Below are 27,317 nucleotides of genomic sequence, written 5' to 3' on the forward strand. Positions count from 1 at the left end.
ATAGTGGAGTTTTTGGAATAAGAGCCCATCAAAGGGTTCAAGCCCCCGTATATCCATGTCCCATGGACCTAACAGTCCCAGGGCTCATGCTTGTCCTTTATCAGTTGAGACAGTTGTAAGGTGACCAGGTTGGGTTCAGTTTTTCTTTGGAAATGCCTCTCTCTCTCCAGATTTCAAATTAGTTGCCCTGGGACATAAGTTCTCTGATGGAGTCAAGAAAAGTCATTAATTTGTGATCCCTCCGCACCGCCCCCCCCCCCCCCCCCCCCCGCCGCGCTCCCCCTCAGCCCCACCACCCCATTCTTTTATTTGTTTTAAGGGTGGGAGTGATGTTTGGCTGTCTACATCTCTAAACTAAACCCATTGCCACCTCCCTGTTAATTTGATTTTCTTTCTGCTTCTGGGCACTTTATCTGGCGTTCAGTGCTAGCAAGCATAATTATAGGGAAGTGTACCAGTGGGAATTTGTCCATCTCTCCTGCCTTGGCTTAGCTTTGCAAACATAAATTGTTGCTGTTTCTAGGGTCATCTGTGCCTAGTTCCCCATCTGTTCTCCAGGCCTGAATGGTATTGGCTCAGCAGTGGGGTCCGTGGATGCCCATTTGTGTACCGGCCAGAGCCCGGCCTGGACCCGGCCCACCTCCTTCAGGGAATAACGGGTGGTGGCTTTGTTTCCACAGACATGGCCGTGCAGAACTTCGTGGGTGATGCCTTTCGAGGAGCCACCTGGGTCGCTCTTCACAACGGTGGGGGCGTGGGCTGGTAAGAAAGTTTTGGAGAACAGGTGCTGGGGGTGCAGGCTCCCCTGGCAGGCACAGGGATTTGTTTGAGGGTCCTGGGCCCTGCCTCTCCCAAGCTCCCTCTGCTGAAGGCTTTACTGTGATGTTTCCCTCCTGTGAGCTGGATGTTGGAGGGACAGAACATTGGGGGTGAAGTGTGCGGGAGTGTCTGGCACAAACCACTCCTCCTTTGGGGTCTCACCTGCCACACAGGACGGGAAGTCTGTAAGAACCATGACTGCCCCTTTGATGCCAATTTTCACTTGGCGTTCACAGATATTTCCTCAGGAATTCTCACAGTGCTGTCTTTCCGATCCACCTCAAATTCCCAGGCAGACAGGCAGGGAGGCAGGAGGCTTGGGTTCTCTGCTCTCCTGGGTCCCTGGCTCAGGACTCTGCCCTGGCCAGTACCGTTTCTAGTCTTCACCAGTAGGAAATTGGGGTTTCTGGGAGGGTCTCAATCTGGCTGACAATCACAGCTCCATCATGAAGATGTTCACTACAATTCTACTAACAACATGTACATGTTTTCTCACACCACTCACCAGTTTTCTCCAGCACCTACAGTTCAACTCAATTCTGACACTATCTGCCTGGAGAAAGCCTCAGATCCCGTAGGTCAGGGGCTCAGTTCCACAAGACTGTTCTCACCTCACTTCAAACCGCAAGCCCAGGTTGTTGCCTACTTCTGACTGAACTGCTACCAATTGAGGTTCCTACAACCCCCTCCTTGAGTTTATTAATTTCCTAGAGTGGCTCACAGAACTCAGGAAGTCCCTTTACTCACTAGATTTTTATTACAAAGGAGATTTAAGGATACAAATCAACAGTCAGATGAAAAGAAACATAGGATGAGGTCCCAATACAGAAATTTCTGTCTTTGTGGTGTTTGGGGCCCCACACAGTGGTGTGTGGAAGCATTCTGACCCCCCAACCTGAAGCTATCTGAACCCCATCCTTTTTGGTTTTTACAGAGGCTTCATTACATAGGCATGATTGATGAAGTCACTGACCATTGGTGATCAATTCAACCTTCAGCTCCTCCACTTTTCCTGGAGGTCTGGGGGTGGGACTGAAGTTCCAACCCTCTATTCCTGGTTGGTTCCCCTGACAACCAACCCCTATCAGTAGGTGGGGTGTGGAGGGGGAGCAGGGACAAGTCACCTCATTAACATAAAGACATCTTTATTGTTCTCAACACTTAGGTATTCCAAAGGTTTTAGTTCTGTGCCAGAAATGGGATAAAGACCATAATACAGGGTGTCCCAAAAAATGTATACACACTTTGACAGCTGATAGCTCAGTTTTGAAAATGAAATGTATTTTAATAAATACTGTGTATGTATTTCAAAGTGTGTGTATACATTTTTTTGGGACACCCTATATATTTCTTATTCTAAGTCATAGTATCACATCTGCTGCTAAGAATAATGAATAACTAACACTATTGCACATGGGCCCCATGGCAAGCATTTTGTAGACTCTTTGAATCCATTCTTTCACCTAATCTTAGAAGGAAAACACATTTTACAGATGAGGAAACGGAGGCACCAGAGGCTAAGCTGCACCTGCACAGGGTCTGTCTCTATGGGGTCACCTGGGGGACACTCCCAGGACAAGGGCAGCAGGGGGTGCTGTGGCTCCAGAGAGGGCAGCTTCCTGGGCCTGGCCACCTCTGAACTGACCTCTGAGCCCGTTCTGGCTGGATCAAGCTTGGCCTTGTCCTCCAGAGCCAAGTATTTCAGCACTTGAGCTTCCCAGGGCATTCTGATGGGCCGGCTTGGCTGAAATTTCCAGCTGCAGCTCAGTCAGGCGGCTCTAGTTAATGGAAAATGTAACCGGAATGCATGTCCTTTTTGATACAAAGGCTGGAGAAAACAGGGACGAGAAGAGTGCCTGGTAACGGATACCTGGCCATTTGTCGCTGGATTTACTGAGAGGGTTCTGGAGGCGAAGAGCGAATTTGAAGGGGGAGTAACTTGCCCAAGGCCACAGAGCTGGTAGGAGAGCCGGAATCTGGACCCAGATCTGTTGCCTCCAAGATCCACTCGTCGTTGCCAATGGGACAACAGAGGGCAAGAAGGGACAGAGCAAAGCCACTGAGGGTCAACAACACGAGGGCCTCTGAACAGGAGACAGCAGGGCCAGAATTCAGGCAGGACACTGCTTGCTCTAACCCGCTGCACTAGGGCTCTCAGGACAGGGAATGTAAATTCCCAAGTGGCTCCCACCCACCGGGCTGCCCCCCAGCTCTGTATTCTGGCTGTTCTTGAGGGCTCTTTGGGAACACCTCAAATTCATGGTGGAATTCATTAGACTCATTCACACGTAAGTACGTAATTTAACCCATCAGATACTCCTGTGAAGCTTGCTGCAAATATCAGCAGGAAAGAAAATCTGGCCTATGACCATTCCTATTCCAAGAGGAAACCACATCCAACTCCAGCTTCGTTTTGTGGTGTTGTTGTATGGAAACCCATGTTTCTAGGTTATAAACTTACCCTGCTGTTTATTACTGGATTTGCTTTTAGTTTTGTTTTTGCATTTTATGTTTCCTAATGAGCAATGTCAGCTGTGTGTCATTTTCTGCTTTCTCTGTTGCCTGTCTCCTCAGAGACCCTCCTTCTGATTGTTCACTTGGTGTCTGTCCTTGTGGTGTCTGTCCAGCTGTCCTTGATATCTGTCTGTTCATTTATTTTATTTTTATTTTTAAGTATGTTTTTATTGATTTCAGAGAGGAAGGGAGAAGGAGAGAGAGATAGAAACATCAATGATCAGAGAGAATCATTGATTGTCTGCCTCCTGCATGTCTCTAGTGGGGATTGAGCCTACAAACTGGACATATAACCTGACCAGGAATCGAACCATGACCTCCTGGTTCATAGGTTGATGCTCAACCACTGAGCCATGCTGGCTGGACTTTCTGCTTGTTTAGAGAGGGCTTGTAGGGAAGCCCTTGTAGGGAAGGGTAGGTCAGTTCTGGGAACTGGGTGGGAGGGACAGGGCCTCACTGTTGGGTGTTGAGACTTGTCCTCCATCTTTGTGTTTCATGTTCGCTCTCTCACCTTCTGATGTGCCTCTGTCCTTACACGCAGAACCAGTCCCGGGGCCCATGACTTTGAGGAATAAATTGATGTATTTAATCAACCATCTTTCAGGGATCCTCAAACTTTTTAAACAGGGGTCCAGTTCACTGTCCCTCAGACCCCTGGAGGGCCGGACTATAGTTTAAAAAAAAACAAAAAAACTATGAACAAATTCCTATGCGCACTGCGGGCCCGGGACGAGTCGGCTGCTAAGCAGGACAGGCAGCGGCACCCGGCGGGCCGGATAAATGTCCTCGGCGGGCCGCATGTGGCCCACGGGCCGAAGTTTGAGGACCCCGGATACATTTTTTTCCTCTTAATGGGCAACTCAAACTTGAACGTGCACAGGATTCCCTGGGGAGCTTGTTAAAATGGAGATTCTGACTAGGCAGGTCTGGAGGGGCTGAGATTCAGCGTTTCTAACCAGCTCTGGTGATGCTGCTTCTGCTGCCCACGGACCACTCTGAGTAGCCCAGGTCATCGAGGGCTCCCGCCATCTGTGCATAGAGACCTCCTTCGCCCCGCCTATCCCCAGTGCAGCAGGGAGCATCTTTGTATGTACAATGTTGTTGCTTAATTAACATCATGGATTCTGAAGTCGATTTGATTGCACAAGTTAAGCTGTTGAGCTTTGTTTCTCATCGACAAAATGGCCATAATAATAGCAACTGCTTTGCATCTACTGGTGAAGATTAAATGAGTTAATAATAGCTAAGGCTTATATAGTGCATAACATGCACAAGGTCTTCTAAGAAATGTGTGCTAGCCCTAGCCAGTTTGGCTTAGTGGATAGAGCATGGGCCTGTGGACTGAAGGGTCCCAGAGTTCAATTCCAGACAAGCGCACATGCCCCAGTTGCAGGTTTGATCCCCAGAAGGGGGCATGCAGGAGGCAGCCAATCAATGGTTCTCTCTCATCATTGATGTTTCTATCTCTTTCTCCCTTCCATTCCTCTCTGAAATCAATAAAAACATATGAAGAAAAAAAAAAAAGAAACGTGTGCAAGATCATCTAATTGCTACAACAGACCCATCGAAGACATAAACTACCCAGCAGAGATAAACATCTTTGAGTTGGGTTGAGCTGGGTTGGCAGGAGGCCTAGCCCAAATGCTTGTGCCAATCCACCACCAATCGCTTGTAAAGGTGCCAGAACAGGGTCTGACACGTGGCATGCCTCCTATAAATGTTAACAGCTGTCACGAGATGCTAGTTGTAATCTTAGGTTCAAAAAAGGTGGGCATTTTAAACTTAAATGATAGTGGCCAACAAATTTCCTGATATAAAAATTCTTGTTTGCTTAACCTCCTCAACACTAAATGTGATCACTCACTGGATGTTAACTGGGGTTTACCAGCCTGGTAGGCAAGAAGTAACAAATTCTTGTTTTGAATTGAATTGCTCGTGCTGAGGTTTTTGCTTTTGAGTTGTGTGCTTTTTCTTATTGATTTGCAGGCATTCTTCATCTAATCTAGATGTAAGATGGATGTGGTGGGTTTGTGTCAACAGTCTTTGAACTTTGTTTAAAGCATCTGTGCTGGTTGGGTTCTCCAGGAGGCGGGGGCGAGGTCGGGTTGGGAGTGTACAGAAGAGTTATTAGGGAAGCCCACCTGGGAAGGGACGAGTTGGGGAAGGTGAATATGAGGCAGAGTGACTGGTCAGGGAGCCCTCAGTTCCCTGCAGACCTGACAGTCTTGCTGCTAGCAGGGAGCTCTAGAGCCCTGATCGCTGTTGGAGGAGCCACTTCGGGCAGAAACGAGCAGGCCCCTGTCTCTTGCTCAGTCCCTGCCCCAAGCAGGACCTAAGGAGTTATTGCTGGGGTTTGAGAATGAACCACCCTCCCCACAGCTGGGCTTTTTGGCATGGGTACCCGGGCGGATCCACGCTCCTCACCGGGGCTTTTCTATTCTGGCTCTGTTTTTTTAAATGTTCCTTTAAAACACCAATCCCTCTCCTGACTTAAAAACAAAACATTGTCCTAAATTTTATTTATTCATCTTGTAATTTTAAATATTTTGTTTTTCTTTATGTGTGATGTTAGGTTCTACTTTTATGTTTTTCTCAAAGGGCTAGTTGTCCCCAAATGCTGCACTGACAGCAATGCTGCCTTTAGCACCCCATTTTCCTGGGCTCAGTGTGCTCAGGGCTTCTTCATGGGTGAGGTTTGCAGAGGACACCTAGAGCTGAGCAATTTTGGTCTCTCACCATCTGGGCTTATGGACCCAAAAATGAAAGACATAGTTCTAATCTCAAAATGACCTCTTTGGTTGAAGGGCACACGGGAGTCCTCACTTAGTGACTTTTGCTGCCGTCTGCTTTCTTCTCTGATAACCAGCATCAGCCAGCCCATACCTGGCCAGCCCCATGCCTGTGAACAGGCTCCCAGCTGCAAGACGTGCACGGGGCTGGCCAGGTACAAGCTGACATCAACACTAGGCTGAGGGCCAGCCAGGAGCAGCTTTTGTGCCCAGAGTGGCACTGGTGGCTCCTGGGGCAGAGGGCTCCTCCCCTTCTTGGTGGGAACTGATTGAAATTATCAGTAGGGTCCCGACCGGGCAGAGAAGCAGATAAGGCCTGACAGTCCTGAAGGATCTGAGACTAGAGAAACTAGAGGCACCTTCCGGGTGTGGGAAGGAGAAACAGCAAACTCATTGGCACTGGGTACTGAAAGGCCATGCATTGTGGTCTCAGGTGTCCGTGTTTGGCAGAAGAGCCCTGGAAGGTACCGACATGATCCAGGGCATTTCCAGTGAGTAACTGGAGGGGACACGTGAAGTATAGGGATTCGAGCTGAGCAGGAACTTCGGCTGGGCCCAGCAGCCGTTGCTAATGACATCGAGGGTGAGGACGGAAGTACAGAGGTGCCAGGAAGGAGAGGGTCCTCATGGCTGATGGAGAAGAACCACAGGGCAAATGTGCGGACAATGGAAGACACTGACATACTCAAGTAGATTCCAGTGACATCTATTAAGAAACAAATGAACACAAGAACATATCACACCTGTGAGAGAAGGTGGCCGGAACAGAATTCAGAGAAATGTGTTAATTAGGAAACAAGAAATGCTAAAAATAAAGGAACTCAGCTTTCAAATCAAGTAATCAGGACCCCAAAATACACCTAAAGCAAGTAGAAAGAAGAGATAAGAAAGACAAGGAGCATAAACAGAAAATCAGGAAGGATGACAATTGAATTGAGCAATGCAAGAGACCCCCGAGGAAGCATTCCTTTACAGGAAGCACTCTGAGAGCCACAGGAGAAGGGGGTCATGTCACACTTGGGAGGTCAGGCTTCAAGCACAATGTGGCACACAAGTGGGTCCTGAAGGTGGGCTCAGGGTCCATGGGGTAAAGCAGGGAGGCATGAGTGAACAGCACAGCACTGTGAGGCTCCTGCATCTGTAGGCTGTCAAGCGGGCACAGGCTTTGGCCCCAGGGGCTGACCACAAGACATCCTCAAACAGGGCTTCCAGAACATCCCAAAACTCACATGCATTTCTGCCTGCTCTGTGAGGGTCAGGACCCAGAGGTGACCCGGAAACTCTTTTGTCTCTTGCCAGGGGTGAGGTGATGAATGGTGGGTTTGGCCTCGTGCTAGATGGGACCCAGGAGGCTGAGCAGAGGGCCAAGATGATGCTCGGTTGGGATGTCTCCAATGGAGTAAGTCACCCTGGTCTCTCCTCTGCCTTCTCTCTCCATTGGTGGTTTTGCCCCTTCCAACTGCAGACCTGAGACTGAGTTCTGTCCCTTTTACCCCAAAAATGGCCATTCCTGGTCCTTCGTGTCTCTCCTCATCAGCTACCACAGCTCTCCTGGGCTGTTTCCAGAGGCTTCTTTGCATCTCCTGGCCTCTGGCCTTACCCTCCAGTCCAGCCTCTGTCCACACTGGGGGCCCCTGGCATCTGACCCTGCCTGCCCAGTGAGAGCGCCCACTCCCCCCTGCGGGTAGGAGAGGCCTCCTTTTAAAGCCTCATCTTTCCACCATCTCTGAGGCGAGTCAGAGAGTGCAGGACCTTCACTAGAACAGCCTCTGGCTCTGCGGCTATGATCAGCTTTGCTGTGATCCAGGACAGGCATGTGTATGTGTGTGTGTGTGTGTGTGTGTGTGTGATGGGAACAAACGGGAAGTCAGGTGGTAATGAGGAAGGGTATGTGCGGTCCTTAGTGAAATAGGGAGCACAAGAGCCCAGAGAGTTTGACATTGGGTGGCCCGGAAAGCAAATGTGAGAGTGGAGGTGAAGGGGTGCTTGGAGGCCCAACTCCCTGGGAGCCCCCAGCAGAGGAGAGTCTTCATCCTGAAGGCAGTGAAACAGTGAGAGGATGGGTGGGGGAGGTGGGGAGGACCAGTGGGCGGGCTTGGTAAGAATGGCTGCAGGGAGGCGAGGGGGGTTGGGGGAGGTGCCATGACAGTCATCCAGGGAGCCCTGATGATGGAGATGGGAGGAGGAAGTAGATGGAGAGAGATTTTAAGGCTGATCCAAGGTGGGTGTCCATCTATGAGGCCGGAGAGGAAGGGTGCTGAGGATGACTCCTGGGTGCTTGGCCTGTGCCCCTGCATGGAGTGGGGAGGCTGGGCAGAAGGCTAGCTGGTTTCAGCTCAGAGAGGCAGGTAAGTAGTAATCCGGCCAAGAGAGGAGGAGGTCTGAGCCTCGGGTGGGGCCAGGACAGACTGACCCCACAGATAGTATGAGCGTCCTCCAGGGGGTTTGAGCCCAGCCCCAGTGTATCCAGAATGCCTTGTTGGGAACCCGGTGATGGTGGCACCAGCTACAGCACAGCCCTCCGCACCCCTTGACAGGTGGCCCGCCGCTGTTGGTCCGGGAACCAGAAGGCCTATGAGATCATCTGCGAGACGATGCGGGAGAACAAGGGCTTGGTGGTGACATTGCCACACCAGGTGGCAGACGAGCACATGCTCCAGCAGGCCTTGCGGAAATGAGCACGGAGAGCCTGCCATGGTCCCCTCGTCCCCGTTGGTCCCTGTCCTCATCCTCACAGCCACATCACGTCTTTCGTTGCACACCTCCCTCTCCTGGGTCAGCAGGTCCACACCCATGCCCTTATTTGGCCTCACAGCACCCTAGAGGGTGGGCTATTGCTGTCCCAATTCCACAGATGAGCCAGCTGAGGCCCACAGAGGTGGAGCCATTTCTCCATGACCATGTCGCTCCCCTGAGAACCTGGGAGGGCAATGAAAGTCTTGTTTGGGGCTAAATCCTCAAGTAGACTCCAGGAGCTTTGGAGGTAGGCGTGTTGTGAATACTGGCTGAGCTGGGCATCAACTAAGTCCCTTCTAAGCCTCTTGTCATTCCTTTTCCTACCAAGGGGCAGGCTTTCCTATGGGCAGGTTTTTAATCAACCACCGTCTCTTGCCCACCTTCCAGCCATCCATGCAGCTCTCTTTCCATCTGCTAGCCTGTTCATTTGTCTATGCAGGTACTTTCTGTACCTCCATGCCCCAGCTTTGGGCACAAAGGAACATTCACCAGGCCCTGGGCTTGGAGGTGTCCAGGGAGGAAGGTAGGAAAATAAAGGATTGTCTAGAGAGCTGTGGACCGTGGTGTGGGTGGGGTCGATGCAGGGTGGTGGGATGAGGGCTGGCAGAGCTCTGCCCTAAAGGTTAGTGATGCTTTGTTGGGGAAAAAAGGAGAGAGCAGGGGTACTACCCATGGCTGATTACTTATGACCAAAGTCTGCTCAGGAGGCCCGTTTGGGCCCAGATGTCCTGTAGGAGCAGTGTGGGACCTGAGGCTGGCTTCACCCGCCCCTGCCAGACCCCAGAGCCCAGCCTCAATGAAAATGACCCAGGCAGAGGGGATCATGTGACCATGCTTCTTCAGGCCTTCATTTTGAAGAAGGTGCTTTTTTTTTTTCTTTAAAGGGGTGGTGGTTCTGCTTTATTCTTCCCCCAATTACAAAAAGAAGCAAAGTGGAGAGATGAGTTCCCTGCTCCTCTTCTTTCATCCTTCCTGCCCTGCACACTGATAATCAGGACTTGCTCCCTTTCCTGTAAACACCCAGGGCCATGCAGGTAGTCATGCAGGCCCCCTTGGTGGCACCAGGCTTGCAGGTTCTCTACACTAGGAGACCCCTGTGACCTTGCCATGCTAAGCAGAACAGCTTTGACCACGTACCTTATTCTCATTAGTTTCTGGCCTTAGCTTAGCCCCCTGTTGGGCCCATTACAGACTTAAAAATGGCTCATCCTAAACAAAGAATTAAGAAAGAGATTGGGGGATGGGTTTCCAAAGAGCCACAGAAAACTTTTCACCCCTCCCCTTCCATGTCTGCAAAGAGGGAGCCAGTCTGGCTGGATTCTGAGTTTTCAGTCTTACAGAACCCCAATTTTGTCTGGGCAGCAACAGACCCAGTAAAAATAGTTGATTTTCCAGTCTTTCTTGCAACTAGGAGTGAGTGACCTCTGGCCTAGTTCTGGCCCATGAAATGAGGTAGAAGTATGCCAGGTAGGACTTCTGGGAAAGCTGTTTTTTCCTAATAAAAATGTAGCGATGCGGTTGGATTGCTTTTTGCCTTTGCCCCTTCTTCCTGCTAGAACTTCAGGTGTGATGCTGACGTGCAGCCACCATTCTGTGACCATGAGGTCCACAGAGGCATAGGTAGGGTGCACGGGGGAAGGTCAGGAACCTGTGCTCTTGGCAGCACATGGAGCTGCCATCCCAGCGTGGGCCTGCCCCTCTCCAGACTCCTTGGTCCTCAGCTGTTAAAGGCATCCCAGCAGGGCTTTGGTTCCACACAGCAAGCACAGCATCTAAACCAGCACAACGTCTGTCAACAAGTCTCCTCGGAAAGCACCCTGGCTCATACAGCTGCCTGAGCATTCCCTGTCCCTAGGGAAACACGAAGAAGATATGTTCGATTTTAAGACTAGGCCCCCCTTTTCCCACCCAGCACCTTCTCTTATTAAGGACAGGTAGGGCTTGATGGCCAGCTTTGGGCCAAGTTCAAAGATGGCTTCTGCCACATGCAAAGGCCTCAGAACCCCTTTTGGCTCCATACCAAGCCATGCCAGGGAGCAGGCTACTTTGCTGGGCACAAGCACATCAGCCTGCTGCCAGCTGCCAGCAGGGAGAAGTGACTACTGACATCCAGAATTTGGCCACCATGGGGCTCAGTGGGGGTTTAGGGCAACTGACCACAGCCTCAGTAACCATGGAGTGGATAGAACAGCATGGATGCCCAATGTGTCCAGTTCTGTCTTATTTTTAAGAAAGTAGTGACAAGAAAAAGAACTCTGAGCCCTAAATTAAATTATAGTTGGTATAGAGACAAGGGTAATTAACCAGTTAATAGCTGTGGGCCAACTAACAAAAGACTGCTTGTATCGCTGAATGCTGCTGGAGCTTTGAATCAACTTCCAGGTGGCTGTCTAAAAAGAAACAGCTGACCATCAGATGCCACTGCATCCTGCTTATGCAGGAACTTTCTGGACTGTTGCCCACAATCAATCAAAAGCAGTAAATCTTTTTTCCTTATGAACTGTGCACCTCTCCTAGAACTGTCCCTGCTTCACCTTTTCCTGTTCCCCCAACCCTTGTCTATAGCCAATGTAAATCCTTTCAAAACAACTTACTTCTGTAAAAGAGCCCGGTCAGCTACAGGAGAGTAGATATGTTCGTCTTCCCCATCTAGCCCTGCTGCTGGTGGTTTAAATTGCATACCCAGGACGTGGTAGTCCTTTTTCTGGCTAGCAAATGGCTCAATAAACCCTTTCTTCCACAAAAGCTTTCAGCAGTGAAGGTTTTTCTTTAATAGCAGAAATGTGTAGTCCACTTATAAATGTTTTTATCATGCCTTGGCAGGTTGCTCAGTGGTTGGAGCGTTGGCTTGGAAACCAAAGGGTTGTGGGTTTGATTCCTAGTCAAGGGTAGGAACCTGGGTTGCAGGTTTGATCCAGGTGTGTGCCCTGGGCAACCAATTGATGTGTCTCTCTCACATAGATGTTTTTCTCTCTCCCCCTCCCTCCCTGCCTTCCACTCTCTCTAAAAGACTCCATTTTATCAACAACAAAAAAATCCTCAGGTGTGGATTAACAGAAACAACAAAACAATTAAAATAGAAACCAATTGGCTATAATGGGTGTAGGCTTTAGTTGCCTTGGACATTCTCTCCCTGGGCAGTCTCTGCTTCCTGTGAACCTGGAGCTCCTGGGAAGCAGATGCTTTACTTGCTGGCCAGCCCAGGCCAGTTGAGGAGGTCTTGGCAGAGAGGTATGCTCTCTTGCCCTTGGCCTTCCAGAATAGATTCCTATGCTGGGGGCTGGGGACTGGACTTGACTTGCAGTTGCATTTTGTTTGGCCTGCCCTTAAAAAAAAAAAAAAAAAGAAAAATATATATTACATTATCACCAATTGTTACAAATTGGGAGATTTCACTTAAAACTTCAGACTTTGCATTTACTTGAACAAAATTAATAGATCAGGTGACACTGTACCCTTACTGCCTAAGTGACAGCAATCAGCTGGAGGACCCTGGGGGCTGGGCCTGTTTTTTCCAATTTGCTACAGTCCCTACTATTTCCTACCGTACTCTAATAGCAAGGCCGAGTGTGCTTGTCTGTTCTTGGGCATAGCAGCTGATTTCTTACACATAGGTGTCACCTGCATGGTTTCTGTTGGGACTTGAATCTATGTTTGTGTTAGGTTCTCCAGAGAAACAGAACCAATAGGAGATATATCTATCTATATATAGATATAAATGATAAATATAACATGGCAGTCCCATTTGCAAGTTGGAAACCCAGGAAAGCCATTGATGTGATTCAGTCTGAGTCTGAAGGTCTCAGAACCAGGGAAGCTGATTGTATAAATCCTAGTTCCAAAGCGAGGAAGATGAGATGAGATGTCACAGCTTAATCAATGAGGCAAGAAAAAGGGGGCGAGCCGGGCCAGTGTGGCTCAGTGGGCTGAGCGTGGACCCATGAACCAGGAGGTCACGGTTCAATTCCCGGTGAGGGCACACGACCGGGTGTCCATCTTGATCCCCAATTATTAACCCATTCCCCAGACGAAAGGGGATTGCTGTAAGTCAGGCTAGCCTCGTTCCCCGCAAGCACTCAAACCACAGCTCGGAGGTAGAGGGCCAGCCCAGCTCCCTGGGGGCCGGGGAAGGGGTGTCCCTGACGTCACGCGCCAGTGGACCGCACGCCCCGCCCCGCGGCTCACGCGCACGCGCGCTCGGGCCTGCTCCGCGCCGGGCTTTGGCGCCGACTCTCCGAAGCAGCCGCACGGCGTCGCGCACGCCTGGGCGGGGCGGACCGCGCTTCCTCCAAGCGGCGGCTGCGACGCCCCTGCAGGGTCCAAGATGGATCTCCCGGCGCTGCTCGCCGCTCCGACCCCGCGCGGGGCCCAACATGGCGGCGGCCCCGGCCGACTCCGCCGAGGCCCAGGCCCGCCCCCCAGCCCGGGCCCCGCGCGCCGCCGCCTGCTGCTGCTGCGGGGCTCCGAAGATGGCGGGTCGGGGCCGCGGCGAGGGGAGGCCAGGGCGGCGGCGGCGGCGGGTCCCGGGCCGAGCCCGCCGCCCCTCGAGGACGACGACGGCTCCTTCGTGGTGCTTCTGGAAGTGCCGCGCGGCGCCGCGACCGAGGCCTCCGGGCGGCGGGAGGCTGAGCCCAGCGCTGACGCGAGTCCTGCCGGCCGGCCCCAGCAGGGCTCCAGCGGCGCCGCCCCCGGCCCTGGCGCGGCCCTCGGGGACACCGTCGCCGTCGGCGGCCAGGACTTAATGGTGCGCCTGGACCGCGGCGTCCTCACTCTGGCCTCACAGCCGCCGCCCCCCGGCCCACCGCCTCAGGGTCTGACGCCCCCGGGCCCGCCCGCGCAGCCGCGGGAGGAGGCCGCGAGCCCGGCCGAGGGCCGCCGCGGGCCCCTGGGTCCAGGCGCGCTCGGCTACCGCTGCCCCGAGCCGCAGTGCTCGCTCTCCTTCGCCAAGAAGCACCAGCTGAAGGTGCACCTGCTGACGCACGGCAGCAGCCAGGGCCGGCGGCCCTTCAAGTGCCCCCTGGACGGCTGCGGCTGGGCCTTCACCACCTCCTACAAGCTCAAGCGGCACCTGCAGTCGCACGACAAGCTGCGGCCCTTCGGCTGCCCGGTGGGCGGCTGCGGCAAGAAGTTCACCACAGTGTACAACCTCAAGGCGCACATGAAGGGCCACGAGCAGGAGAACTTGTTCAAGTGCGAGGTGTGCACGGAGCGCTTCCCCACGCAGGCCAAGCTCAGCTCTCACCAGCGCAGCCACTTCGAGCCCGAGCGACCCTACAAGTGTGACTTTCCCGGTAACCCAGGGCCTGCGGGCGGCTGCGGGGGTTTGAGGGTGCCCGGGGCCCAGGGCCACATCCAGTTGCTCAGAGTGGGTGTGGTGGCAGGGCTGGGCAGGGTTTAAACTCGGTGGGCCAAGTACGAGGGGCGGGGACGGAAGCGCTCCTGTGTTTGGGGTTTGTGTCCTAGTTCTTCCCAGGGCACCTGAACCCTGTCTTGCCGTGGGGATTACGACCGCGAGCTAGCACAAATAATCACAGTTGTCCTTCCCCATGGTGGTGGCAACAGATCCCTCTGAAGGTGCTTCTGGTTAGTGAAAGAAATAACGCATCTTCCCAGAGTTTTGTTATGAGACAGGTCTTTGTTTTCCTCCATCTCTTTTAGAAACATTCACTCCTCAGATTCTGGTGGGGCGTCCAGATGTAAGGCCTTAAGATGGTGTAGCACACGTTCTGTGCCTTTTATACTATTCTTTGGACTTCACAGTTTTGTCAAGTTCTTAAAATTGTCCTCATGTGACCGATGAAGTGACTGAGGCCGAGCAATGTGGAAAAGAAATCCAGTGATGGTTCTTTGTCCACCGTGATAGCCTGCAGCGATGGGGAGATAAGGCTTCCATACCGTGAATTCTTTCCCGGGATAGGCGGGTCTAGGTGCTCTGATAAAGAGAGTGCCCCAGGGAAGAGAAGATTCCTTCCTGGCAAGGAGTTGGCTTGGGGAATAGGGTAGGAGGCGTTGCTGGTGGGAAAAACTGCATCGCCAAGGCAGGGCTTGTGGGCTGTGGGGAGGGTGGGAGGGCCAAGCAGATGGTGAAGGTCCTTACACCACCAACTCTTTAAAACCAAAAGGCAAGCACGCACCTAGCGTGAGTCCCACGTGTGTGTGTTGACATGTTATATACATTTGATGCTCTCCTAATGTAAAATATAAAATATACTCAAGTGTAGAGAACTTGAAAGAGTGAAATGCAAAATGCCAACATGTTCTAGAGTTTCCTTCCCATGTGCTGTAGATTGTCTCATGTGGCCTCTTCGTGGAGGACATAGCTTCAGGCCACTGATTGGAAACCTTTTTCTGTCATATACTCTGGGAATCTGACTGTGGCTTAAAGACTGCACAGAGAGCATGATTCTGGGTATAATACTAGGAAAATCAGGGATCTAGCCTGCTTTAGGGCCTGAGATCTTCCTGAAGTTTTGAGCTAGATCTGTGGGGTGTCAATGTTTGAGATGGGATAGAAGCAGGAGAGGAATCAGTGAAGTTCCGAGAAATGTTCCAGATTGAGTTTCCTTAGGGCTGACCTAGGCAGAGGCAGTGGCAGTGGGAATGGTGAGGGGGCTCCAGATGCAGAGACAGGATAAAGGGCTGGTTTGTAGATGTGGGTTTGTTTTATGTAGGTAGAGATTTAGCATGCTTGGATTTATCTGACCAAGTGTATGACTTCACCAAAGCCCAAAACAGGGAAAGGAATGGGGGGGGGGGGGGTAGATTTATGGCAAAGAGGATGATTTTAGGGCATTTAGAGAGGTCGATTTTCCAGTTCAGTGTTGCCAGGGACAGGGTTCTTTGGGCCAGAACTTTTGTGTGGTGCTGTGCAGTGTGCATCTGCTGGGTGTATCTGCAGGCACTGGTAGCATGTTAAAGGCTCTGAGAAGAGCTACTATGAAGACACTTGATAAGCACCTTGCAGCCTGATATTTTCCACCCTATTTGAGCACTGGATATTTTTGTCAAAGGATAACAATTGGTGTGGAAAGTCTGGGAGTTGCTCAGACAGGCTCCTTTGGCTGGTGGCTCAACTGGGGGCTGAGGATGGAGATGATGGGAAAGACCATGTGAATGAAGATGACCCCAGTAATCTCCTTTGACAAAGTAGGGAGCCTTGAGGAAATGGGCAAAAGGAAAAAGAGAAGCCACATGACAGGTGGGGCTGCCTGTCGCAGAGGATATCAGGGAGGACTTTTATTTATTTATTTATTTTTAAAATATATTTTATTGATTTTTTACAGAGAGGAAGGGAGAGGGATAGAGAGCCAGAAACATCGATGAGAGAGAAACATCGATCAGCTGCCTCCTGCACACCTCCCACTGGGGATGTGCCCGCAACCAGGGCACATGCCCTTGACCGGAATCGAACCCGGGAACCTTCAGTTCGCAGGCCGACGCTCCATCCACTGAGCCAAACCTGTCTCGGCTCAGGGAGGACTTTTATATGTGTAGAGGATAAAGCATCACTCCAAGGGCTTAAAAGTCTCAGATATTACGATGGTTTGTGGCCCTTCCAAGCCCAACCCTAACAGACAAAATCTTGTTCCTTAGTATCTAATTTCTCGTATTGGATTTTCTTGGATTTCACACTGACAGCATTGACATTTGAATTCACAAAATGTATGTAAGACCTGTGCCACAGAATGGAGCAGATGGCTGTGATTGGAGGCGTTTCCCTTGATCAGATCCTTCATCTCTAAGTCATTTAAAAACAGGTGGCTTTCGTTTGCTAGCCAACCTTACTTTAGCTACTACAAAGCCAGATGTCAATGGTAATAACTTTCCAGAGGTGCTTCTGAATCATTTTTTCCCTCATCTGCTTCAGTGCCAGCAGTGTCCTGGATGGTGGCTAGTGTAGCTGTCTTCTGTGATTTTTGCCACACCAGTGAGCAGGTTTGTGTTTTCTTTGTTCAGGCTGTGAGAAGACCTTCATCACGGTGAGTGCTCTGTTTTCCCATAACCGAGCCCACTTCAGAGAACAGGAGCTCTTTTCCTGCTCCTTTCCTGGTTGCAGCAAACAGTATGACAAAGCCTGTCGCCTGAAAATTCACCTGAGAAGTCATACAGGTAATGAGCTAGGGAATGCAATGTCATTTGGATCCAAGATCTGTCTTTGTAGTAGCTTGCATTTATAATTACGTGGTGTAACTTTTTCTTTTCTAAGGTGAAAGACCTTTTATTTGTGACTCTGACAGTTGTGGCTGGACCTTTACCAGCATGTCTAAACTCCTGAGGCACAAAAGGTAATCTATACATTTTGGTTGAATTACAAGTTTTGAAAATGAATGAATTGTTTCTTAGTAGCAGAAGCCTATGGATAAACTATCTCAGATTTCTTTAAGTTATAAGGAAAGCCCACTGTAGCTAATTTGGCAAATTCAGAAAGCTTTAAGAAGGAAACCACTGAGAATCCTGATTACCCAAAGTCAATTTTTTTTCTGTGTATACTTGTTTTTAAATTTAATTGGTACCTGTTATGTACAATTCTATATTTTTAAGAAAATTATGGTGTGGAATAAACTTTCCTCCTGTCAATAGAAACTTTCCATGGTGATAATGACGACCTTGGAGGGCTTAGCCTATAAGAAGGTGCTGCTCAGCACTTCTGTGTATTTTATGTAATCTTCCCAAGAACTCCGACTTTGATGTTCTTACTCTCTGTTTTGCAGTGGGACTCAAGAGGTTGGGCTGTTTGTCCATGCTTGCATAGCTGGAGTTTGAGTGTTACTCAGAAAAAGACAGTGTTTATGCATGGACTTGAGAAGGTCCTTTCGCCTTATAGTGGATTTTCTGTGCACACTTCTTGTTGCCCTCTGTGGATTAGGAAGCTTGTTTATTATTGGGATTCCTAAACAGTGGAGATAGCTTTACCAGTACATTGAGACTCAGCTCTTTCTAGATTGAAGCAGCTGGTTTTTCTGTGTCTGACTCTGGGGTCGGCTAGGTCATTAGAGTAAAGTAGAATTTCTAATTACAGGGTGGCTAAATTGCAAATCTGCCCATGTGGGCTAGAGACACAATTAAGGTTCTCTGAAATGTACTGATAAAAGTTTTTTTAAATGCAAAGCATTTGTAGTTTGGTATATTTTGCAGAATTTTAAACAAAGAATCACCTTTGAGGCCTGGGGCCTCTGGGTTGTGTGAGTAATCCGTGTCATGTTTTTCTGTCCTGGCAGGAAACACGATGACGATCGGAGGTTTATCTGCCCTGTGGAAGGCTGTGGGAAGTCATTCACGAGAGCAGAGCATCTGAAAGGCCACAGCATCACCCACCTGGGCACAAAGCCATTCGAGTGTCCTGTGGAAGGTAGATTTTAATACATTTCTTTGAGCTGTAAATTAGCACCATATCCACATTGATGTTGTAATTTTTAGCTGTTTAAAGTTAAGTTTTAGTTGCCTAAGGGCAAAGTGAGTGTAAGTTGAAGCATTAGATTTACTGGTTTTTAGTTAATTGCTGTACCTTGGGAGCATTGTATTGCTGTTTTGACTGTTGTCCCTGCAGGGCACTTACTAGATCTGTGGCTCTAGTTAGTTACCTGTTTAATTTGGTGGCTGTGAGGACAGCTGGTTGTTTACATGTCCCTACCAGGTCATGAGCTGCCAAGAACCCCACCAGTGAGCAGGTTTGTGTTTTCTTTGTTCAGGCTGTGAGAAGACCTTGGTGTAGAGCTCTTAACAGTGGAAAATCAGGGCATGAAGGAAGGTGGCTGTATTTTTGAATCTGTCTTGTTTTCCCTCTGACCTGCATGCAGGTTTGTGGTCTTACTGACTGGTTAAGCAGTTGAGTAGTCAGCAAGGCAGTGCCAACTCCAGGCTCAGCTTATGTCCCTGACTTGGGGCCATTTGCTTGGTCCCTCTGGGCATCAATTTCTCATTGGTAAAATGAGAGGAATAGGCCTTGGAGATCTGTTGAGATAGCTTCTAACCTTAAATGTCATAGAATTATAGTTGTTTTTATAGTATTAGCTTGATAGAGATGATTAGTATAAATTTTTTAGCACTTTAACATTAAAGGAGTTGTTTAACACTTAATTTAACTTAATCTTTCCAGCAGCCCTGTGTAATGGGTAAAGAAACAGGTTCAGAGTTAACTAGTTCAGGATCACACATCTTACATACAAAAGATGTGGTACTTAAAATCTCCTTTTAAAAACAGAGTTTGCTTTCAAATTTAATTTCTTATGATGCTGCTCCAAGAGGTATTCAGTGTATGTCCCTTGCTAGTGGGCAAAACATGGACATGCATTGTCTCATTATTTTGATACTAGAGGCCCGGTGCACAAATTCATGCATGGGTGGGGTCCCTCAGCCTCAGGGCCTATGGGGGCCAGCTTGCGGGGAGGGACTGTGGTAGGTTGGCCGGCTGGGGGAGGTTGGCTGTGGGAGCACACTGACCACCAGGAGGCAACTCCTGCGTTGAGTATCTGCCCCCTGGTGGTCAGTACGTGTCATAGCGACTGGTCATAACGGCTGTTTAAGCTTCTATATATATACATAGATGACAAGGAAATGTCAGCATTGGTTCCTTGATAATCTATAGGTTTAACACTTATCATTTGTTTTGTTCCAGGGTGCTGTGCCAGGTTCTCCGCTCGTAGCAGTCTCTACATTCACTCCAAGAAACACCTGCAAGACGTGGTTGCTCCAAAAAGCCGTTGCCCAGTGTCCAGCTGTAATAGACTCTTCACCTCCAAGCACAGTATGAAAGCACATGTGGTCAGGCAGCACAGCCGGCACCCAGGTCGGCTTGATTTATGTCCCTCTTAGGGAGCTACAAAGATGTGTAAGCTTGACCCGTGTCAGAGAAGCAAAAGGGTGTCATTCCTTCCTTAGCTCCTTTTAGAAGTTGGCTGAGTCCTAGGTTAAGTTACTCTATAGTGCAGTGAGGTCTTACCAGCCCAGGGAGCATGGACTCTGCTGCCACTTGCTTCTGCCTCTCTAATCCTTGTCTGAAGTGCTTACCTTGAAGAGCGTTCAGTATTCCATGTTGCTGGCTTTTCCTGCATTCAGTATTCCATGTTGTTGGCTTGTCCTGCATATGTCTCCAAAATCTGTATCCTCCTGTGATCTCTGTCCTAAGTTCTAAGCCTGCTTCTCTACCATTTCTGTCTTTGGATCCTTTTTCTAAGTCCTGTTGTTCTTTCTGAGCACACCCTCTGTCTCTTCTCCATCCTGCTGCTGAGGAAAGTCCTTGAAAACAAGAACAGAGTTGTGTTTCAGGATGTGGCTGAGGCAGGGGTGTGAGGGCTGAGAGGGAACTACGACAGTTCTCCAGAGGGGGAGTCTGGGCACATGAGGGCTTTTTCATCTGGCTACATGGTGGCATGGAACTTAGAATCCTTCTTCTTGAGGCCACATGCATAGTTCTACAGTTAGGATGTTGAGGGGTCTGGGTTGCCATATGGCTGCCTCCCCTGCTCACATCACCCTGCTCTCTGGGACATGGTGAGGTGGGGGGGTGGCGGCATTGCTGTGCCTGGCAGGTCCTGGCCAGTGAAATCTGGCTATAGAGTTACCTGAGCATGTTGTTCACCAGGCCCTGCTCATTGCCACCTGTGTGACAGGTAGCTCCAGCCTTGGGGTGCAGCCAACTTCCCAGCTGTGTGATCCTAGGCAGGGCACAGGTCTGCCAGCCCCAGTTTCCTCATCTTTTAAACACAGATTTTGAGTGGTTCTCAGAATGAAATGTGGAGTTAAAGTCCCTAGAGCAGAGCTTGATGAGTAGTTTAGTTCAGTGAATGTTTGTGTCCTTTGGCTTCTTTTAATCCTATTTAGTGTGGTCACTTCTTCCCTCTTTTGGCTATAACAGTGATTGCTATTCAGCTTTGTATTTAAAGAAGCTGCCCTTCTGGACACTAGGTGTCTTGAGGACTCATGTTAGAAACTGTCTCCTTGGCTCACAGAAGTTAGTCAAGTGCCTTATGCTGGTGTTCAGAGGCCCTCAGTGATGGATCAGGTTCCTGCCTCTGTCTCTACCTGCCCAGCTAGCTGGTGTTCTGTGATACCATGCGCCCGGCCTCTTTCCTCCTTCCCCTTTCCTAGCCTGGCTCATTCAAAAGTCAGAAACGGCACTGTTTTTTCTCTGCGTGTGAGAACCTCTCAGGTGCTTCTGTAGTGCCTTTTTTCCACACTCCGCATTTATGATGTGATATTGACTTACTTGTGTGTCATTATTCCCTGTCACGTTAGGGGTAGATGATCAGGTGTTGGCTCAGTGCTCGCCTTGTGAGAAATAGATGCTTTGGAATGCCTATATAATATGGACTGACTTTGCCAGGGGCTATGGCAGCCCCTGGATTAGCTGTTTGAGTTCCTCCTCCCAATGGTCCTGAGATTGGGGCTTCCTCATCACTCTGCCACTGACAAAAGAGGCTGAGGTGGAAATGAGAAGGATTTGCCTGGGTCACATAGGCAAAGAAAGATTGGAGCAAGGTCATGATTATAACCTTGGGCTAGATGTTCTATTAATTAATATTTATTTAGTGATTTTTTAAAATACCTGGCTCTTACACATAGCAGGTCTCCAGTAATATATGTGGAATTAATAAAATGCTAAGTGGAAAATTTATGAACAAATTGGTATCTATTTGCACTGAGATTATTATTGTTTTATAGGGAGCTGAATCCTCAAGATTGTCAAGGGAGTTTTTGGAAAGTTTTGAGAGAGAGAGTTTTTATTTTTAATTTCTCCAAAGAATCACTACCATTTTCTTTCAAATGTTTCATTGGTACTAAGAGATAATTAATGAAGAAGCAATAATATATTGTTCCTATTTATAAACTATGAAGTAATATGACAGCTAAAGAAAGTATATTCCAAATTTGGTTATTTTAAAATTTATTTTGGGGGCGGATGTCTAGAGTAGATTCTTTCATAGGTTTGCATGAAAAATATAATAGGCACGCTGACGTGCTGTCCACAACCAGAAAATATGAGTTTGGGATTAGCTTAATGGTTGGTGTGGAAGGAATAGATCCAGGAACTGAGAGCCTTTTCCCTCTGGCTGGGCCCTGGCACATTCTAGAAGCTGCAGGAAGGAATTTCTTAAGAAAGAATAACATCAGGTCCTTGTTTGTTTTTGGATTTGGGATGATTGGGTGTACTTGTGCATAAACCCCCAACTTGAATATTCATTGAAATTTTTTTAAATTATGGTAATGTTCATTATTCCCCCATGGGTGTTCTGATCATTTGAGTTACTTAATTGGATAACAAATAAATAATTATAGTATTGGCTCAGTACGTAAGACAAAATGAAGAGGGATCTACTGGAATTGTTTGTACTATACTTATTAAATGCTGCTTAAGGGCCAGGCACTGTGCCTAGTGTTGAGGGACAAAGATGGTCAGACAGACTCTGCACCCTCAAAATGATCATAGCAGGGGTGGATGGAAGAGTATGAAAGGTTGGGAATACAATGGTGGAAGGGGAAGGGAATTCACCTCCAGAGTGCCTGGGGGACCTAATCGCAGTTCTCTGCAGCTCCCTAGAGCTGGGTCCCACAGACCTAATTTTTCACCACTGATCACCCCCAGATGACGCATTTGTTTTGGAGTGGCAGCTAGTTGAGGAGTGAGGCATACAGTTTGATGAGGAATGAGCTGATACAAGCTGATTCCAAAAATATCCTCAGCACCAGAATTCACCTTGTATCTGACTATTGAAGATTGGTGTGCCATGGAAAGTTTTAATCTTTTCAGGTGTAGTTATTGTGGTATAGCAGAAGGAGTACAGGATTTAAAGCCAGAATGACATGGTTCAAGTCCTGTTACCAATTAATATGACTTTAGAAAATGTTATTTAGACTCGTGAGTCACTTCCTCTGTCTGGAGAAATCCCTGTCAGTTTGAGGATTTGAGACAACATGTGTAAAATGCCTGACATGTCATCACGCTGCCTTCGTTCAGCTTGTGGCCACTTTCGATGTGCCACGTAGCAGGGGCAGGAGGAAGGCAGTATATGGTGCCTTTAATGGGTTGCTTAACATCTTGAATACAAATAAAACTTCTTAATCTTTAAGGGAATGTAGTAACTAGTGCGTTCATTCCTTTTCAGATCTCTTCCCTCAGCTAGGAGCTCCGAGTTCTCTTCCACTCAGCAGTGAACTAAGCAGCCCAGGCCAAAATGAGCTCAACAACATTGACCTGGCTGCGCTCTTCTCTGATGCACCTGCTGATGGGAGTAGTGCAGCAGGGGCCTCGGACGAGGCGCTGACCTCTGGAATCCTGACTATTGATGTGACTTCTGTGAGTTCCTCTCTCAGAGGGAACCTCCCTAATAATAGTTCCTTAGGGCCGATGGACCCACTGGTCTTGGTGGCCCACAATGACATTCCTCCAAGCCTGGACAGCCCTCTTGTTCTTGGGACAGCAGCCACTGTTCTTCAGCAAAGCAACTTCAATATGGATGATGTGCAGACTGTAAGTGCAGGAGCATTAGGCTGTCTGGTAGCTCTCCCTGTGAAGAACTTGAGTCAGGACCCACAGGCTTTGACCTCCAGCAGCAGTTTACCAGCGAACACCACCACACTGACCTCTTCAAGCACCCCACCAGGAAACACCAGTATTCCAGAACTGCTGACTTCAATCAAAGTGGAACCAGACTCGCCTCCTGGCCCTGGTGCTGTCAGGCAGCAAGAACGAAACAGAGAGGTACCTTGGCCTGTGTTTTCCAGCCTTCTAGAAAGGCACAGTCCTCAGAAAGACTCAGGCCTCAGTGCAGGGACTGGCAACTTCTCTTTGGTATGAAGTGCTATATTCAGTCACTACCACCTAGCTTACTTCTCTTAAACACTCAATTTTGAGGATGTTCTGGATGAATCATTTATGTGTAGACATTTCTTACTCTTTGCGAAAGGATGGAGCCCTGGACTACCAAGTTTGGAAATCTGAATTCTGATCCTAAGTCTGAACTGATTGGTTTTTACAACCTTGAGCAAATCACTTGACCTGTCTGAGCCTTAAATTCTCATTTCTAAAATGAGGGGGTTGGCTAGATGATTTCTAAGGTCCTTTTGAGTTCTTTGTGTGATAATGTGTTTCTTTTCTTGAAAAAATTGGGAGTATTTCATAATGTTGAAATATTCTGCCTTTGTGCTCTTCACATAAAACAAGTCCTTAGACTTACTGATAACCAGAGGAAGAGGAATCATGACATCATCTGCCTTTCAAATTTTAATGAAAACTTAAAAATCATTCAAAACAATTAAAAAACAACAACACTAGAATTAAGTGGGGGAAGGGGAGTGGTTTGTGAACCTTTGTTTTTGGAGGGTTATGAGTAGTTCTCCAGTATTGAAGCTTGACAGTGAATATAATTTGTCAGCTATACATTTAATATAATTTAATTTAAAAATAATTTAAAGATTTTCTGAGTCTGACTTTTTCCTCAGGCTCAGATGGGAATGATCAAATAGGTTTTTTCTCTGTGACACAGGTTAACTTTGATGGTGATACTGTTCAACATGTTAAATCTTATTTTACCACATTTTTAAAAAAAAGTTTAATCCTTTGAATTAGGATCAATTTTGAGGGATGTGATGAACTCATACCATAGAGCCAACTTTTTTATGTCTGAGTCTGAGAGCAGCTCTGTTTCTGTCAAGCCTCTTCTGGTGTCTCACTTGTTGTGGGGGCATAGCCACATGTGCTAACCTCTGCTTTGGTGGCTGCAGCAGTTGCCAGGTGTGCAGGTGCCTGGGCCAGAAAGGGAGATGGCGTGGGGAGTCACTACCTGAGTGTAGGGCCTTGGTGCCTTGGGAAACAGTTGTTCTCTGGTGCCACTGCATCATCAGAGGCCTAACTGTGGGTGGAGGTAGGAGGAGCCACCATGACCATGATCCTGACCCTTGTTCATTTTCTCGCTAGCTGAGTGACGGGCTGCCTCGATTCTCTGAGCACAGATGGTGTGTGGTGAATGGGTTACAGGTATGCCATGAGCTGTTTAGGGGTGTTCTTTTTCTTTATGTAGTGATAAGTACAAACTTTCTCTTATAAAAACATTCACAAATTTACAGCAGTTGAAGTCCTATTTAAATACTATTTGGCTCCCTCAGTAATCTTTACTGAATTTAGTAACTAATTATTATTTTGGTATGTAAGGTTTTGAGTTGAGCACCTGCGAGGGTATATGAGATAGGACTTCCCCAGGTCTGCCATATAAGTATTGTGTGGCAGGCTCTGAAAAATGTTGGAGCGAATTAATGCAGTAAATTATCACTGAAGGAAGGGTGGTTATTTGTTTCAGACAGCAGAGAAGTATGTAATTCATTTTTTAACAGTTTCTGTATAAAATATTTTAGTATTTTAGACTTTGGAGGAATAAACTTTGCTTCTCTGGATAATAAAATTATGTATATTGTTCCAACTCTGATTTTGTGTAGCTATCATTATAACTGGATGTAGCATTTGATTCTCGGTGAGCCTTTGCTGGAGATTCTCAAAGAGTATTGGACTCCACTCTGTTCAGGAAGCAGACTTATTACACCTCAGTAGTTCCTTTGCTAACCCTCCCTTTGCTGTTTGGGTCAAGTGACTGACACACATTTCTTTGATCTCAGGAAAGTGGGGGCTCAGCAAGAACTGATTCCCGAGCCATTCAACTAGCCAAGAAAAAAAAGCAGAAAGGAACTGGGAGCAATGCAGGTGAGGCTGTGTGTGCTGCAGTGCTGGGGGAGTGAGGGTTCTGAGTGTTACCTTGGGGTTTCATTAGGGACAGAAGAAACACATAGAATGGGTGTATCATTGTTCTTTGTGTTACTTTTATGCTCAAAATGCCTTTTCATCAACTCCTTAGTTTTATGTGAATTTAAGAAAAAAAAAGTTACTAGCGAAATTCTCAGCATCAGTGTGGACATATTTTATTTAACTAAAAAACAAAACAAAACAAAAACTGAGTGAAAATTAGTGGTTGTTACCTGGTAAGCTGCAAAGTAAAGAGCAAAGCAGACCGGGTGTCGGAAAAGTAGAGATAGAAATCTGATGCTAAATGGCTGCTGGCCTTTGAGCTTAGTGTTGAGAAAACCCTGAGGACGGGCTGCTGCTGTCCACAGAGCCAGTCCCTGGGTGGCATGAGGCATTAAGGGCACCCAGTTCAGAGTTATGTTGAAATCTAATTTTAAAATGTCAGCAACCTTTTGAATTTTTAAATAACTAAGTGGACCCAACAAGACCTGCTAGTTTGTGGCCTCATGTACCTATTTGTTCATCCATCCTCAAAGTGGAATAGTGAGATGTAGTGCTTAAAGGAAACTACAGTAAATTCTTTTGTAAAGGTAACAGTGAATTCTTTTTAATATTATTTTATATATTTAATTTGTCTTTTATATTTATCTAAAATGTATTTATAAAATGTCAGGAGGTATGTAGGATTAGCAATATAATTTTATGTCTTTCTGTACTTATTAACATAGGGCTTTTTCTTTAAAATAATAATAACTTCCTGTTGATCAGTTCAGCACATATTAGGCAAAGTTGATGAAGAAAACCAAATACTAATTTACTTAATCTGATAGGTAATCTCAGCTTAAAGGGAAAAAATATACTATGAACATTTAAAACTATAATAAATGTTATATCCATTGCATTGTTTTGAAGCAGCATTATACATGTGGTTTTATATTTTTATTATTTTTTAAAAAAATATTTCAGCATTATCTTTTATATCTTTTCAGGGACACTGAATAAAAATAGCTATATATTAATCATACTATCATCGCTTCATTAAAAATTAACACGATTTCCTTAACATCAATATCTAGCAAGTATTCAACTTTTTTTTTTTTTTTTAAATATATTTTATTGATTTTTTACAGAGAGGAAGGGAGAGGGATAGAGAGTTAGAAACATCGATGAGAGAGAAACATCGATCAGCTGCCTCCTGCACACCCCCCACTGGGGACATGCCCGCAACCAAGGTACATGCCCCTGACCGGAATCGAACCCGGGACCCTTCAGTCCGCAAGCCGACGCTCTATCCACTGAGCCAAACCGGTTTCGGCACAAGTATTCAACTTTTGTCTCAAATCCCATAAATGTTTTTATAACTGTTTGAATCAGAATCTAAATAAGGCTCATATGTTATTGTGGATTGACATGTTTCTTAAGTTTCTTTTACATCTATAAGTTTCTTCTTTTCTCTTTCTTGTGTGTATTTGTTGAAGAATCTGGCCAGTGTGGAGTTTGCTGATTGTATTTAGTATAGTGTAGTTTAACAGGTTCCTGTCTTCTATGTTTCCTATAAATTAATAATTATATCAATAGGCTTGATCTGGTTGAAGTTTGATTCTTGGGGTAGGCTGGGGGTTAGCAAAACTCTCTTGCAGTGGGGGGCTTTTCCAGGGGGGTCTTGACGTCAGGTGGTCTGTCCTGTGTTGTTAGCAGCTGTTGATGATCAGTGACTGGATCTATTAGAG

General features: G+C 47.6%; 2 protein-coding genes across 6 annotated transcripts in view; both read left to right on the forward strand.

Annotated features, from left to right (window-relative positions):
* UROC1 (urocanate hydratase 1) overlaps positions 1-11,600 on the forward strand; it is a 35,333-nt gene extending 23,733 nt beyond the window's left edge. For 2 of the 3 annotated variants that reach the window (XM_080685116.1, XM_080685115.1), the window contains exons 19-21: positions 681-762; positions 7,422-7,521; positions 8,660-11,600. In XM_080685116.1, the coding sequence (XP_080541242.1) occupies positions 681-762; positions 7,422-7,521; positions 8,660-8,800 (323 nt within the window). In that variant the 3' untranslated portion in view covers positions 8,801-11,600. Of the gene's footprint in view, positions 1-680; positions 763-2,646; positions 4,824-7,421; positions 7,522-8,659 lie in introns of those variants that run through there. The other variant, XM_080685117.1, reaches the window with a different exon arrangement.
* Positions 11,601-13,132: 1,532 nt separating this feature from the next.
* Positions 13,133-27,317, forward strand: part of ZXDC (ZXD family zinc finger C) — a 42,163-nt gene continuing 27,978 nt past the window's right edge. For 2 of the 3 annotated variants that reach the window (XM_080683539.1, XM_080683538.1), the window contains exons 1-8: positions 13,133-14,149; positions 16,815-16,967; positions 17,065-17,143; positions 18,077-18,207; positions 19,474-19,644; positions 22,961-23,556; positions 24,772-24,831; positions 25,464-25,548. In XM_080683539.1, coding sequence (XP_080539665.1) covers positions 13,183-14,149; positions 16,815-16,967; positions 17,065-17,143; positions 18,077-18,207; positions 19,474-19,644; positions 22,961-23,556; positions 24,772-24,831; positions 25,464-25,548 — 2,242 coding nt within the window. In that variant the 5' untranslated portion in view covers positions 13,133-13,182. The remainder of the gene's footprint in view (positions 14,150-16,814; positions 16,968-17,064; positions 17,144-18,076; positions 18,208-19,473; positions 19,645-22,960; positions 23,557-24,771; positions 24,832-25,463; positions 25,549-27,317) is intronic. The other variant, XM_080683540.1, reaches the window with a different exon arrangement.

The sequence above is a fragment of the Plecotus auritus genome (genome assembly GCF_963455305.1).
Source record: "Plecotus auritus genome assembly, chromosome: 8".
NCBI lineage: Eukaryota > Metazoa > Chordata > Mammalia > Chiroptera > Vespertilionidae > Plecotus > Plecotus auritus.